General features: G+C 33.1%; 1 protein-coding gene across 1 annotated transcript in view; it reads left to right on the top strand.

The window, feature by feature from the left end:
* The window catches only part of tnfrsf21 (tumor necrosis factor receptor superfamily, member 21), a 33,215-nt gene extending 20,827 nt beyond the window's left edge, over nucleotides 1-12,388 (top strand). Inside the window, exons 5-6 of the mRNA XM_051138923.1 lie at nucleotides 8,555-8,768; nucleotides 11,174-12,388. Coding sequence (XP_050994880.1) covers nucleotides 8,555-8,768; nucleotides 11,174-11,403 — 444 coding nt within the window. The 3' untranslated portion in view covers nucleotides 11,404-12,388. The remainder of the gene's footprint in view (nucleotides 1-8,554; nucleotides 8,769-11,173) is intronic.
* The last annotated feature ends 2,063 nt before the right edge of the window (nucleotides 12,389-14,451 follow it).

Raw genomic sequence — 14,451 nt, 5'->3', positions numbered from 1 at the left:
TGTTTATATATTTGCATGAAGATTTTTGTGATTTTTAAACCATTAATTGCTATAGAAATATACATAATTATAAATAGAAGTTATCAATAACAACTAACCAACTTGCCAGTGAACCAACTAGCCAATGCAAAATTTATTATTTGGAATACTGCTATACATTTATTTTATTTTATTTTATTTTATTTTAATTTTTCAGGTTTTACAAGTATTGTTTTTTTTAACTATATAAAATATTTTTATATTATTAAACTTTGTCTCTTTAATTTGATGTGTATAGCCTACAGGAAAAAAAGAAAAATGTCAGACAGTAGGAAACCCATTTTTTTTCCCACCTTGTTATTCGGAATACATTATTAAAATATATTATTATTTAATTTTAGTTTATTTTTTAGTAATGTTTAGTGGTGGTTTTTTTAATTATATAACTTTATTAAACTGTTATTTTATTTATTTTATTTTAGTTTGTTTTCTGCTTTGTTTTATTTTATAATATTTTATAAAAACTTTTCAGGTTTTACAAGTATTGTTTTAACTATATAAAATATTTTTATTTAATTAAACTTTGTCTCTTTAATTTGATGTTTATAGCTAGAAACCTATAGGGAAGAAACATTTTTTTTAGACTATAGGAACCCCCTTTTTTCTACCTTGTCATTCTGAATATATTATTAAAATATTATAATATTATTTTATATTAAGTTTTTTAAATTTTAGTTTATTTTTAAGTATTGTTTTTTAACTATATATATATTTTTTTTTATTTTAATAAACTGCTGTTTTATTTATTTTAATTTATTTTAATTTTGTTTATTTTCTACCTTGTTATTTGGAACCCTTAAATCCATATTTTATTTTATTTTATTTTTTAATTCTCCATTCAGTTTCATTGTATGGAAAAAGAAGCATGACCATTTTCTCTGATTCCTTCTGTGAATTATTGAATATTATTAAAAAATATTAATATTAATATTTTAATTGACAGTAAATGTAAGTTTATCAGTAACCACTAACCAACAATGGTCCCAAATTATTTTTATTTTATTTTATTTTGTTTTGTTTTATTTTTGTATTTTATTTTTTTATTTTTTATTTTAAGTCAACCGTGAAGCATGAGAACTAAATGGACCTGGTCAGAGCATTTTCTCTTTCTTTAAGCAAAACCACAACGATGCTTACAAGATCTGATATTGAATTAGCAATGCTGAATGAAAACGGTACAGCAAAGAGGATGAAACATCATAGGCAGGGCGGCATTCATCAGAGCCACATGTTTCTAGATCAAATCACATGTATCTCATGCTCCACAGTGCCACAGCACGCACAGCCTCCCGTCAGCTGAATGAACTGCACATGGTAAGAAAGAAAAAGACGTCAGTATGTGTCTCAAAACCATTAAGACATTTAGGTATGTTCGTCCTTGTTTACAAATGTCTGGGAAGTAAAGAAGAAAAGAAGAATTCATAATTTCTTTATATAATTTCATATTTTTTCCCAGATTCATGTTATTAGTTCTTCTTCTGCCTATAAACAGAATGACATGCACTTTAATGAGTTACAAAGGATACAAAGTCATCCCATTTGAACTCAGCATGCAAGTAAACCTCAGATAAGGGCCCTCAGAGAATAAACACACCCATCGCTCCACTTGTCATGGGTGCCGGCCAAACAGCCCCACAACTTTTAGACGCCGTCTGAAAGCCACCACAAGCACTCTGTCTGTCCCGTGCTACTATTTATATAATGCGTTTTGACAGGTTTTCCAAACCTTTAAGAAGAAAGAAAGAACTCTGTTCTCTCTTTTTTTTATGTATAATGTTGAAGTTCCACTGCCAAGCTTTGTATAGTCAGATGTGGACCATGCGCTGTGTGCTGGTGGTCTTGTTGAGTCTGGAGCAGTGTTAGCCGTGGCTAATAAGATCAGTGTGGGAGTGACACACTTTCCACATCTGTGGCTTGTGTCCTAGGGTGGGTGATGGCACAGCGTTCATGTTATGGTTTCAGACGTTTGCGAACAGTTTGTCTGCTGGATGTGAATAAAGGAGATATTTGGGTGTACACCCATCCTCCTTCCTGCGACATGCAACTTGTCTAAACAATAGACTGTGTGGTTAGAATAATGCGTTTGCTGATTTCATTGACACTCGACTTTAGATATGAATGGCTCTAGTTTGTATTATACAAATGATATGGATTCTGCAATAATGTATTGTTGATATGTATACATATATATTACTCCAAGTTTAGGGGTTTTTGAAGGAAGTTAAAATGTATTCTTTTTAACATTTATTTACTTATTCTTAATTTACGTATTTTTATTTTCTTTATTTACTTATTTTTATATTTTATTTATTTATTTATTTACAGTGGCATGCATGTTTGATTTTGAGATCCATATTTTCAGATTGAGGACAATTGAGAGACTCAAACACCTCTATTAAAAAATGTTCAAACTTTCAAACATTCACTGATGCTCCAGAAGGAAAATCGATGCATTAAGAGCCGGGGGTGAAAATTTGACTTAAAAATTGTACTTAATTTGTCTTCCGGGAAACATGCAAGTATCTTCTTTGCTTCCGAAGGGCAGTACTAAATGGGGAAAAAAAAAAAAGATTTCAACAAAATAAGAAAAATTTGGACATCTTCATCCTGTTCAAAAGTTTTCACCACCAGGCTCTTAATGCATCGTGTTTCCTTCCGGAGCATCAGTGAATGTTTGAAACTTTTTTTCAAAAATACAGTTTTCTATTTTAATATACTGTAAATATACTGTAAATATAGTTTATCCATGTGATGAAAATTCAGCTTTGCATCATCCATTACTCCACTCTTTAGTGTCACGTGATGCTTCAGAAATCATTCTGATTTATTAATAATATGCTGATTTATTATCAATATTGAAAACAGTTTTTTGCTGCTTAGTATTTTTTGGAACCTGTGATACTTTTTCCAGCATTTTTTAATGAATAAAAAGTTTAAAAGAACCGCATTTATTCCAAATAGAAATATTTTTTAACAATAGTATGTTAAAAAAAGTCTTTCACTTTTTTCACTTAACACAAGTCTTTCACTTTTTATTAATTTAACACATCCTCGCTGAGAATTTTTTTTTTTTTTTTTTTTTAAATTACCAACCCAAAACATTTAAACGATAGTGTATATTATTACAGATTTTTGTTTTTTAAATAAATGCACTTTATTCATGAAAGAATTCTGGAAAAAAAAATCACAGGTTACAAAAAAATATTAAGCAGCACAGCTGTTTCCAACACCGATAATAAATCATCATATTAGAATGATTTCTGAAGGATCATGTGACACTGAAGACTGGAGTAATGGCTGATTTAAAATTCAGCTTTGCATCACAGAAATAAATTATATTTTAAAGCATATTAAAATTTCTTGCAAAAAATATTTCATAATATTACTTTTTTTCTGTATTTTTGAAACTTTGATGAGCATAAGACTTTTGATTTTAGTCCTTCACATTACAGTAGTTGTGTGCGAAAACATGCCGAACTGGCATGAAAACAATGCCACGTTGCCAAAAATCAAAATTTTGGGGGCATGAAGCTTTTCTATTTGAATATAGATGGATAAACAATTTGCCAGCAGTGCTTACCAGAGAGATGGATCGGTAATTGCTGTACTCATTCTGGCTTCGCTTGTAAAAAGTGGCTATTTTTGTGTCTGGCATGTGCTGCGGCACACTTACTTCCTTCCTTTCAGCACTAATGCTTGACTTTATGGACAGGGTGGAGTGGTGTTATCGGTTAGCTTGTTTCTTACTGTTGTTTTGTGTCCAAATACAATATTTCTGAAGTAAAAAGACAAACTCATAAATACGTAAATCACATAACTGCATAAACTTTAGTGTATTGTATTCGTAGAGTTAACTAACTGTTCACTGAAATTACCAGATTTTCTGGAACTGATGTACTTTTGCAATAGTGCAAACAATGTAAGGACAGAGAAATGTCCATGGTCTGTAACGCTCCATTACTCCTATATTAACTGGCCTGACCTATTGTGTTGCCATTTTCCTGTTGGTGTCTTTGAGTTCAGAGCTGTTTTTCTTTGTGTGGGGTGACTAATGAATGACTAAATGTGATCTCTCAGAGTAATGGTCTGCTTCTCTGTGTTGAATTGATTATTCACTGCTGAGTCCAAGGGAAACTTTCCCGGAAATGGGGTGCTTTCCGCCCTTCCTATAATTTGGATGTTTCACTTGTGAAGTCTGAATACCTGCCCAGCCTATTATATGCTTCCTTTAATAGCTTATGTCAGGATTTCCCAATCTGGGAATCACCAGAGCTTTTTTAGGGGTCACCATGTCTATTTCAGTTTCCTCTTCCATAATATATAACGGCCAACCCACGCCCCCCTTGACAGTCAAGTTAATTTTATTTTTTATACCACAATAGAAGTCATTTAAGGTCACCTTTTCTATGTAACAGGTTCCTTGTTCTTTTATTAAACAAACTAAATAGCCGTGTTATTTTATTTACACGACGGCGTGTCATTTCTGTCTCTACATGGATTGATTTTATACAACAGTTCAACAAACAAGAAGGTAATATTACGAGACTTACGTTTTAGACGGCATATTTCCTGTTTTTGCTCAATTTCGCCAACAAAAATCATTACAAACACAGCTGTTTTGCGTATCCTTGACGACCATGTAAATAATAACATCATGCTCATTGTTGTACCCATAGATGTGTGCAGGTAGATCCATCATTCGACCGCTCCTAGAACTTACACGCGTCCGCCATAGGGAATCTACCTATACATATCTATGGTTGCACCTGCGTGAATGGTCATGTGACATGTTGTATACATGTGATATTAATAAATGGTTCAGTTGGCTAATGACGTAGACACCTCTGTTAACAGGAAATGCGGTTAAGAGCACAGCTGAAGCTATATACATATATATATATATATATATATATATATATATATATAATATCATTCGTGATATTAACTTACATACAAAAATAAACAATATGTTTTAATTCATTATTTTGGGCAAAATTTCATTATTATTTCTAAGCAAGCATCCACTTCCTGCTTTCGATCTGTCATATCTTTGTGCATTAAGAACTGTATATCACAACGGTTAATGTTTATTTGCAAATTTAAATTATTTATGGGTTTTTATTTTTATTTACGCATTTACTTGTATTTAGTGTATTTTTTTTGTCACCAACTCAACACTTAAAGTTTCTTTGAAAATGTTGTCTTAGAATTATGAATTGATAAAGTGCCATTTTAATAAGAACTACATGACAGCTATTGCTTTGTTCTGATAACAAAACCTTTCACAATAAATTATGTGTACATGTAGAGATAAAATATAGAGATTACCTCATGTTAAAGAAAGTTGGAAGTCCAAAAGCGTTGGACTAAACAATATATGAAGAGGAATAAACTCAAAGAACATGAAGATAATGCAGTTTGATTATTTCATTTTATTGGTCATACAAAATAGCAGTTTAACATCACTGTTTTATTAGCAGAGGCCCACCTGTTGTGTCTTCCGTTGTTACCACATACATTCAACATGTAATAATACACACACACACACACAAGGGCAGTCTATTTTTAACTACTTCACATCTCCTTATACAATCGCTCATTAGTGACATAATGAACGCAACGTTGTAATCAAACATTACAACTAATCAAATAAGACAAAACTCGTAGCTCAACTACTCACCAACGCAGCGACAAACGAGTGGAAATAAAATCGCGTTGATAAAATAACGCGTTGGCGTCATTAACCAATGATATAATTTGTGGGCGGGACGACACATCTAGCCCCGCCCCACATGCAGCTCCACCCCGTTCTGCAGGCTGCAGACAGGACCTTCTCCCTTGACTTGACTGTGTATCATTTCCTTAGCAACGACTTCAGTACTTTAGTGTTTGCTTGACTGTCTGTAGCGCAGCTGCTGCGTCAAACAATAGCAAGCATTTAGACACGATAAAGCAAGAGATGCTTTTTCTTGTTTAGAAAAATTAATATTAATACTTTTTGTTTGCTGATTGGCTGCAAGCTGGTTTGAATACGACATTTCTAAAGAGTTTATTCAAAGCTCACAAATATAACAATTTGTGTTTTAAAATGTGTTTTCTTGTCATGCTAAGCTACAGTATATTACTACAGCTTTCAGTGTCACATGATCTTTCAGAAATTATGCTGATTGTTGCTTATGAAACATTTCTTATTATTATTATAGGTGGCACACCAAACTGACAAAAAGCAAGATTTGAAATTTAATTGACTGTAACAAATATATAAATCAGGACAGCACTAAAATAGTAACTATTTTGAAAATGAGGACCATATGTTTCCCATCGTTGGGGCATTTTGTAAAATGCCATAAAATTAAGTATATGTCACTGACTTAAGTACAAAGAAAAAATCCAGTGTTTTCACTGACCAGCTTAATTTTATTTTGTTAATATAAACACATTTTGAGCCATGATCCAGCTTTGCTTGCGAAGACTGAGAAGCTCCATTTATAGCCAAACATGATACCCTCACCTATTACCTATTCACCTGCTTGCTGTGTTTCAAAGCAGTTTATTTGGTTATTCTATAACCTTTTCACTTTTATTTTGCCTCTGTCCCAACTTTTTTGGAGTGGGATGCATACTTCAAATAAATAAATAAATAAATATTTTATAAATAAATGTTTATATTTATAAAATACATTTAAGTTGGTCAGTGAAAACTTTGGAAATCTTTTCTTTGTACTTTTGTCAATTAAATAAAAGTTAAATAGAATGAACAAATCACAGATTTTATCATTTTACAAAATGTCCCAACTTTTCAAGAATTAGGGTTGTACTTAGTTTTTAACTTTGAAATATCCTCACAAAATCTATGAAATATAGTAAAGTAGGGTTTACATTTCTTCCATTTGCATGTGTAAACGTGGTATTTACTCACCAAAATATAATAATAATAATCAACTTTAATATTCAGTGAGGACAATTAGACTACAATTTATTTGATGGGGGGCGGTGAGGGACCTGAATAATGGGTAGGGGGGTGCTGGCCCAAAAAAGGTTGAGAACCACTGGTGTAGAAGGAGAGTGTTTCTGAAACGCAGAGAAAACGCTAGCGTAGATGAGGATCGTTTTCATTTTAAAACGAAAATGCACTAGTGTAAACGGGGCCTAAAACGGGATCTGCAGCGTTGTCAAAAGTCTCAGTTTTCGAGGGTTGAAAATGCCGGAGAAGTGTAAACAACAGGCGTAACCGTAGCAAAAGTTATGCTTTTTAAAACGAAAACGCACTAGTGTAAACGCAGCCTGAGCAACATGACGGTGTTTCGTTCATGAATGAATCAACCGTTAAGTGATTCGGTTCAATCGCAATGACTCACTTAACAGTGACCTAATGTCACCTACTGGTGGTTTTAATTTCACATTTAAATTGGGCTTTCTTTTTACTTTTAAATCATTTTAAATATGTTTAAATGAATTTTGTTTATACTGATTTAAATTCTAACAGCTTCTCATTGTAATGGACTGGTTTAATGTAAGAATCTAATTCAAAAGATGATAAATACTTTTAGAAAAAAATGGCTTTATAAAGGTAAAAATGCGCATAAAAGTTACCCCCCCTCCCCTACATTACAATACAATAACTTTCAGATAAACCGCGTATAAATGAAATATTGTTTTAAAACTAGACATGATCAAACTATGCACACAAGATGTTGTACTTAAAGAGATAGTTCACCCATAAATTAAAATTCTGTCATTAATTACTCACCGCGTCGTTCCAAACCCGTAAGACCAAATTAAAATATTTTTGATGAAATCCCAGAGCTTGAGCCTTGAGAGACAGGAGGGTGAGTAATTAATGACAGAGTTTTCATTTTTGGGTGAACTGTCCCTTTAAATTGGCCTGCACATGGATTATACTGAGCATGTTTTGTGGAGAAGTTCACTTAATGTGCATAGTTTGCTAAAATGGTGCCCACATCCAATACAGACTGAAGAACAGTCTCAGACTGTGGTAATAAAATCCGGACTGTACCGACTTCCTGTGCAGTGACTCGTTCTTGGGAAATGCACCATTAATGTTCCAACACACTGGCATAACAAGTATGCTTTGCGCATAGGGGGTTTTGTGACTGTAACACAGGCCATGTGCTCTGTGGGCAGTGAATTTCTGGCTGTGCTGGATCTTTTTCATCTGTCCTCCCCTGACGCAAAGGCCAACAGGGACAGGACTCATGTGGGTGGTCCAGGGTTGCGAAGGCTGAACCCTTTGTGCTGACCCGGCCGTGAGCGCATAGAGATACACTTGTAGTGCCCACACATTAATACAGTCATCGCTCTCTATCAGCAAAGACCCTCATTCTTTCGAATCCATTACTCACATAACAGTTGTTCCAAGAAAACTTTGTTTGTTCTGACAGGATACACTTGTGGGTTCGGAACAGCATGAAAAACAATCTCTGAAGAAATGTGTGCCAGATTGATGTTCTCATCACTGTCATTAACATGTACTGTGACGCCTCTTTTGTCGTAGGTTGACCTGAACAAGCTAATGACGGCTGTGAATGTAAATCATTGTCTGAGCCCCAGCCATAAGCCTTTCGAGTCGCCCGGTGTGGTGGTGGAGCAGTCCCCCATGGAGCGCACCAAAGGATTCTTCACCGACGAATCAGAGCCGCTGCTGCGCTGTGACTCCACTTCCAGCAAGGACTCTGCCCTCAGCCGAACAGGCTCTTTCATAACCAAAGGTGGGTGAACACATTGGTAAACAGGAAGAAAAACAGCTAGAAAAACACACTGCTAATAAAGTTAGTAGTAGTAAATCCATTATAATGTATGAACGTATTTTTTCCCTTAATAATCTTCTTCTACTCTACATGTTTCTCATAATTTAACATTTTAAAGTTAAATATGATGTTATTTAGCATTTAATTGTTCCGAATTTCTCAGATTTACACTAGCAGTCTTAAAGATTTTTCATGTTTTTTTTTTCTTCTGCTCACCAAGCCTGCATTTATGTGATCCAAAGTACAGCAAGTGAACAGTGAAATTCTAAAGTATTTTTACTATTTAAAATAACTGTTTTCTATTGGAAAATATTTTCATATTTAATATAATTAAAGTTATTCCTGTGATTTCCAAGCTGAATTTTTAGGATCATTACTCCAGTAATGATTCTGATATTATTCTAATATTCCGATCTGCTGCTATTATTATTATTAATATTATTATAAACAGCTGAGTATAATTTTTTTCAGGTTTCTTTGAAAAATAGAACGTTCAGAAGAACACCATTTACCTGAAATAGAAATCTTTTGTAACAATAGAAATGCCTTTATCATCACTTTTGATCAATTTAAAGCATCCTTGCTAAATAAAAGTATTAATTTCTATAACTTCATTCACACACACAAATTCTTGAACAGCAAATCAGCATATTAGAATAATTTCTGAAGGATCATGTGACACTGAAGTCTGGAGTAATAATGCTGAAAATTTTGCTTTGATCACAGGAATAAATTACTTTAAAAAAATATTCAAATAGAAAGCAGTTATTTTAAATAGTAACCATTTCACAATATTGCTGTATTTTGGATCAAATAAATGCAAGCTTTGGGAGCAGACTCTTTACTTCTTAAAAAAAAAAACATTCAAAATCTTACTGTTCAAAGACTTTGACTGATAGTGTAAACAGCTTTCCTCAAATACTTCAGTAGGGTGTTTGATGATCTTTATTGTGATGAAAATGATTGCAGTCATTTTTTACAGTATAAGTACTGTATTGCCTCCTTGTGGATGTTTTATGATCCTACATTGAATATTAAACCTTTTTAAATATGCAAAAAAATCTGATCATAAGAAATCATGTTTAAAAAACACGTTTAATTTTCATTCATATTTAGTAATATTTTCTGTTCTCATAATTTAGCCATTTAAATTAATGAATGCGTAAGTAATTAAATTTGTTATACTCCTTTGCACCTTTAATGTGGTGAAAGGTATTGTAGTAATATCTTACTATATATCGCCTCCTTGTGGGAATTTTATGTTCCTGCATTGCTGTTAAACCCTTTCAAATATGTTTAGATAATAAGAAATGTTACATTTTTGTTCACACATTTCATTTTGTCATTCATAATTAGTAATATTTTATTCAGTTCTCATAATTTAACAATTTAAATTAATGAACATGTACTGTAAGTAAATGTGCTGAAAGGTATTGTAGTAATATCTATAATATATAGCCCTCTTGTGAATGCTTTGTTCCTGCATTGAACGTTTAAAATATTCAAATAATTCTAGAAAGGTTGCCTTTGAATACTTGTGTATAAATCATGCAGTAAATATTTTGTAGTTGTATTTCTATATATATATATATATATATATATATATATTTTTATATATATGAGACCCTGGATCACAAAACCAGTCATAAGTCACATGAGATTTATACAACATCTGAAAGCTGAAATAAGCTTTCAATTGATGTATGGTTTGTTAGGATAGGACAATATTTGGTCGAGATACAACTATTTGAAAATATGGAATCTGAGGGTGCAAAAAAATCAAAATACTGAGAAAATGGCCTTTAAAGTTGTCCAAATAAAGTTCTTAACAATGTATATTACTAATCAAAAATTAAGTTTTCATATATTTACAGTAGGAATTTTACAAAATATCTTCATGGAACATGATCTTTACTTAATTTCCTAATGATTTTTGCCATAAAAGAAAAATCAATCATTTTGACCCATACAATGTATTTTTGGCTATTGCTACAAATATACCCCAGCGACTTAAGACTGGTTTTGTGGTCCAGGGTCACATATACATATATATATGTGTGTATATATATATATTACATGTTTTATTATTAAATATTTTTTATCTTATGTTATTCTGTTGTCATAATTAACTATAATAAGAATTAAGTAATTAGATTAAAATTTAATTTAAATAATTTGAAAGATTTAAATAGTCAGATATTGCCCTGTTTTGGATGCTTTGTTTAATAATTTAAAATATACAAACAAATCATAAGAAATGTTACTCCTATTAAATATGACACTTTTCTTTTAGTATTTGGTCTTAAATAGTATAATGAATAATAAATTAATAAATTAATTACAACACTCCATCTTCTGCCCCGCAGAGAAAAAGGACACGGTGCTACGGCAGGTGCGTCTAGACCCCTGTGACCTGCAGCCCATCTTCGACGATATGTTGCACATTCTCAACCCCGAGGAGCTTCATGTTATTGAGGAGATCCCGATGGCGGAGGACAGGCTGGACCGCTTGTTTGAGATTGCGGGAGTAAAGAGTCAAGAAGCAAGCCAGACGCTGCTTGACTCGGTCTACAGCCACTTGCCTGACCTACTTTAGACCTTTACAACATCTCACTATTGTCAGCTACAGAAAGTGATGGACACAAAAATGTGCGCTCACTCCAGTCCATTGTCCTTCGGTGACATGCACGTAATTTGAGAAAACCTCTGGAGTGTGCAGACAGTAGGTTATCTGCAGTCAAAAGCCACTCCTTGCTCTAAAATGAACAGAGCGTGGAAGAAGCGTTCTCCTGTTTGTGAGCTCTTGACTGGATACAGCTGGTGTCAATGCTATAACCTCTCTAACATGCAGCATACTCTTGCACACACCTCAGCATGATGTCTAACTCAAAGCTATATTATGTAATTTATGAACTGGTTTTGTAAATTGTTAAATCAAGCATTTAGTCTTTTGAAGTTATGTTAAAATATGTTTTTTATTACTACTTACAAACTAACGCATCCTAATCAGCAAGGTATTTTTGTTCCTTTTGTTTGTCTTTATGTTCTCGAGTATTACCACTGTAGCTTGTTTAGATATTATTTTGTGTTTTATGTGATTTCAAGGGCATTGAAAATCATTCCAACTGGTTATGATATAAATCATGACTGTGGATTATGTGCATTCACTATACAACTCTTAAAATAAGCTCCATTCCCATGTGCTTTTTCAATAAAAGATGACAAAAAGCAAGTATGATTGCTAAGTAATTTCACACAGGCTGGAGTACCACCAAAAAACCTGTTTCACAACATTAAAATGTAGCATTTCAGTATTCATTTTGATGATGATGATATGTGGTACAGAGAGAATGTCTCTGTTAAACTCTGTTTGATCAAGTCACTCTGGTGCTAGATTTGCAACTATGGGATAGTGGTCGATTTTATCCCACTAACAGGGTGTTTATGGTCATTTGACCACTGGACTTTAAAAAATGTGGGTCAAGATGAAATAGCATCTTGTATTGACTCTCCTGGATTTTAGGAAGAGTATCAGATGAGCTGTTTCAAAAACAAACAAGGATAGAATCATGGAGCGGAAAGCTGATATGTATTGTAATGGCTGTTTTAAAGTGTAACACATGTAACCAAGACATTTATTATTATTGGTAATTATCATATAACCTGGGAAATCAACAGATTAAAGTTGTTTTTATCATAACTTGTGGTTGTTTGTAGTTCATTTTGCTTGGTCCATGAGCAGCACTCATTTGTGAGCCAGATAAGTCCTTGAAGTTCAAGTTTGTGTTATCTATCGATCTCAGGCAAGACTAACAGATGTATGATAACTATCTGACATGAAACCCCTGTTGCTGTTATGTAAAACATACGTTTTCTTCCTCATTCTTAATTTACTCTGTGACGCAGTTACGTGCAGCCCAATTCTGACGATATGTTGCACATTCTCAACCCTGAGGAGATCCCTATGGCTGAAGACAAGCTAGACTGGCTGTTCGAGATTACAGGGATAAAGAGTTAAGAATAATCAAGATGTGTTTGAAATTATATACCCTTATTTACTATTCCCTACTTTAGTCCACTAGTATAGTCCAGTTGAAAGAATGAATGAAAACAGCAAAGTAAATTCAGACACAAGGACCAGCATAAACCAGCTAAGGACCAGCTTAAACCAGCATCAAAACATACCTAACCTGTTTTTTTCACCAGGGATGAGCAGTATTAGCTAGGATATTAGCCTAATATTTCACCTACCTGACCGGAAATAAATAAGCAATAAGCACGAATGTTGTTAAAATTCTTGCCCTGGAAATCCTGGTTCAGTTTAGTCAACCACAAATGCCTTTTGTTTTCCAGAGGTTTTTTTTTTTTTTTTTTGCCACTCTCCTCCTTGATTTGTTATAACTTTTAGCAGTCTATAATATAATGTTTTTTTTTTTGTTTTTTTTTGGTCCAAATGATTAGTACAGCCTAAAACATGACAATAACTGACCATTTCAGCAGCAACAATCAGCAAAAAAACAAAAAAACAAAAACAAAACATAAAAAACAAATATATAAAAAAAATTATATATATAAATATATATATATATATATATATATATATAAAACTATAAAAACATAAAATACTTTAAACCCAAATACTGGGTTTAGCACATTGGGTCATTTTATTAGTTTTTTGTTTTTGTTTTTGTTTTTTTGTTTTTTCAGATTTTTACCTAGGTGTTGGTGTTTTTTTTTTTTACCCAAATGATGGGTTCAGCACATTGGGTCATTTTATTAGGTTATTTTTAATATTTTTTACCTGGGTCATTTTTAATGATTAGTTATTTGGTTATTTTTTTCTACCCAACCGCTGGGTTAAGCCTGTCTCTGACGAAACAACCCAGCTGCTGAGTTACAGTCAGAGCACAGGCTTTTTGAGTCCTCTACAGGAAAGAGCGGTTCTCAGCACTGCCGATTTGGTGCACTTCTCCAGCAAAAGAAAGGTTTGTATACATTTTATTTCATTTATAAACTCTTTACTGTGCTGTAAATTGTATGATTTTATGCAATGCAACATAAGGAATAATTAATTTAATTTTATGTTAAAATATGTTCTCTAATGTCCGTACTGTTTGTTTATGGGCAGGTTTTCGAGTCAGTCACGACATCTTTCAGCTGCGAGTGAAACACGAGGTCGTGGTCTGAAGTTCGCAGTTCCCCCGGCGAACAGCAACCCTTCAACGGCTCAGATTTCAGCGACACACCGGTACGAGAATTAGCGCTATTCCGGTAAAAAGCGACTACAGAGAACGGTTGAATAAACCAAAATTAAAATGCTACTTTTAATTGTCACATTTTTATGTCTGGAATGCTTGTTAAACGAGTTTAAATGTATTTAATATTGTAAACTATGCTGTATTCACTCAAATAAATGCAATTTGTCATGTATTTTGTCTATGTGTTAAGCTTGTTCATCTTTTGATTATTGCTGTTGCCTCTAGTAATTCTGTGCTTTTTATAAGTTCCAGGCCATTTTAAGCCAGCAATATAATAGCCTAATTTTTAAACAATAGTTGACTTAAATAAAATAACCCAGCATCCCTGGTGAAAAAAACCAGCATATGCTGGTAGGTATGTTTTGATGCTGGAATGCTGGTTAGGT

Source organism: Labeo rohita, chromosome 20, assembly GCF_022985175.1.
Source record: "Labeo rohita strain BAU-BD-2019 chromosome 20, IGBB_LRoh.1.0, whole genome shotgun sequence".
NCBI classification, from domain to species: domain Eukaryota; kingdom Metazoa; phylum Chordata; class Actinopteri; order Cypriniformes; family Cyprinidae; genus Labeo; species Labeo rohita.
The sequence above is the reverse complement of the archived record's forward strand: the minus strand, read 5'-3'. Positions and strand labels throughout refer to the sequence as shown.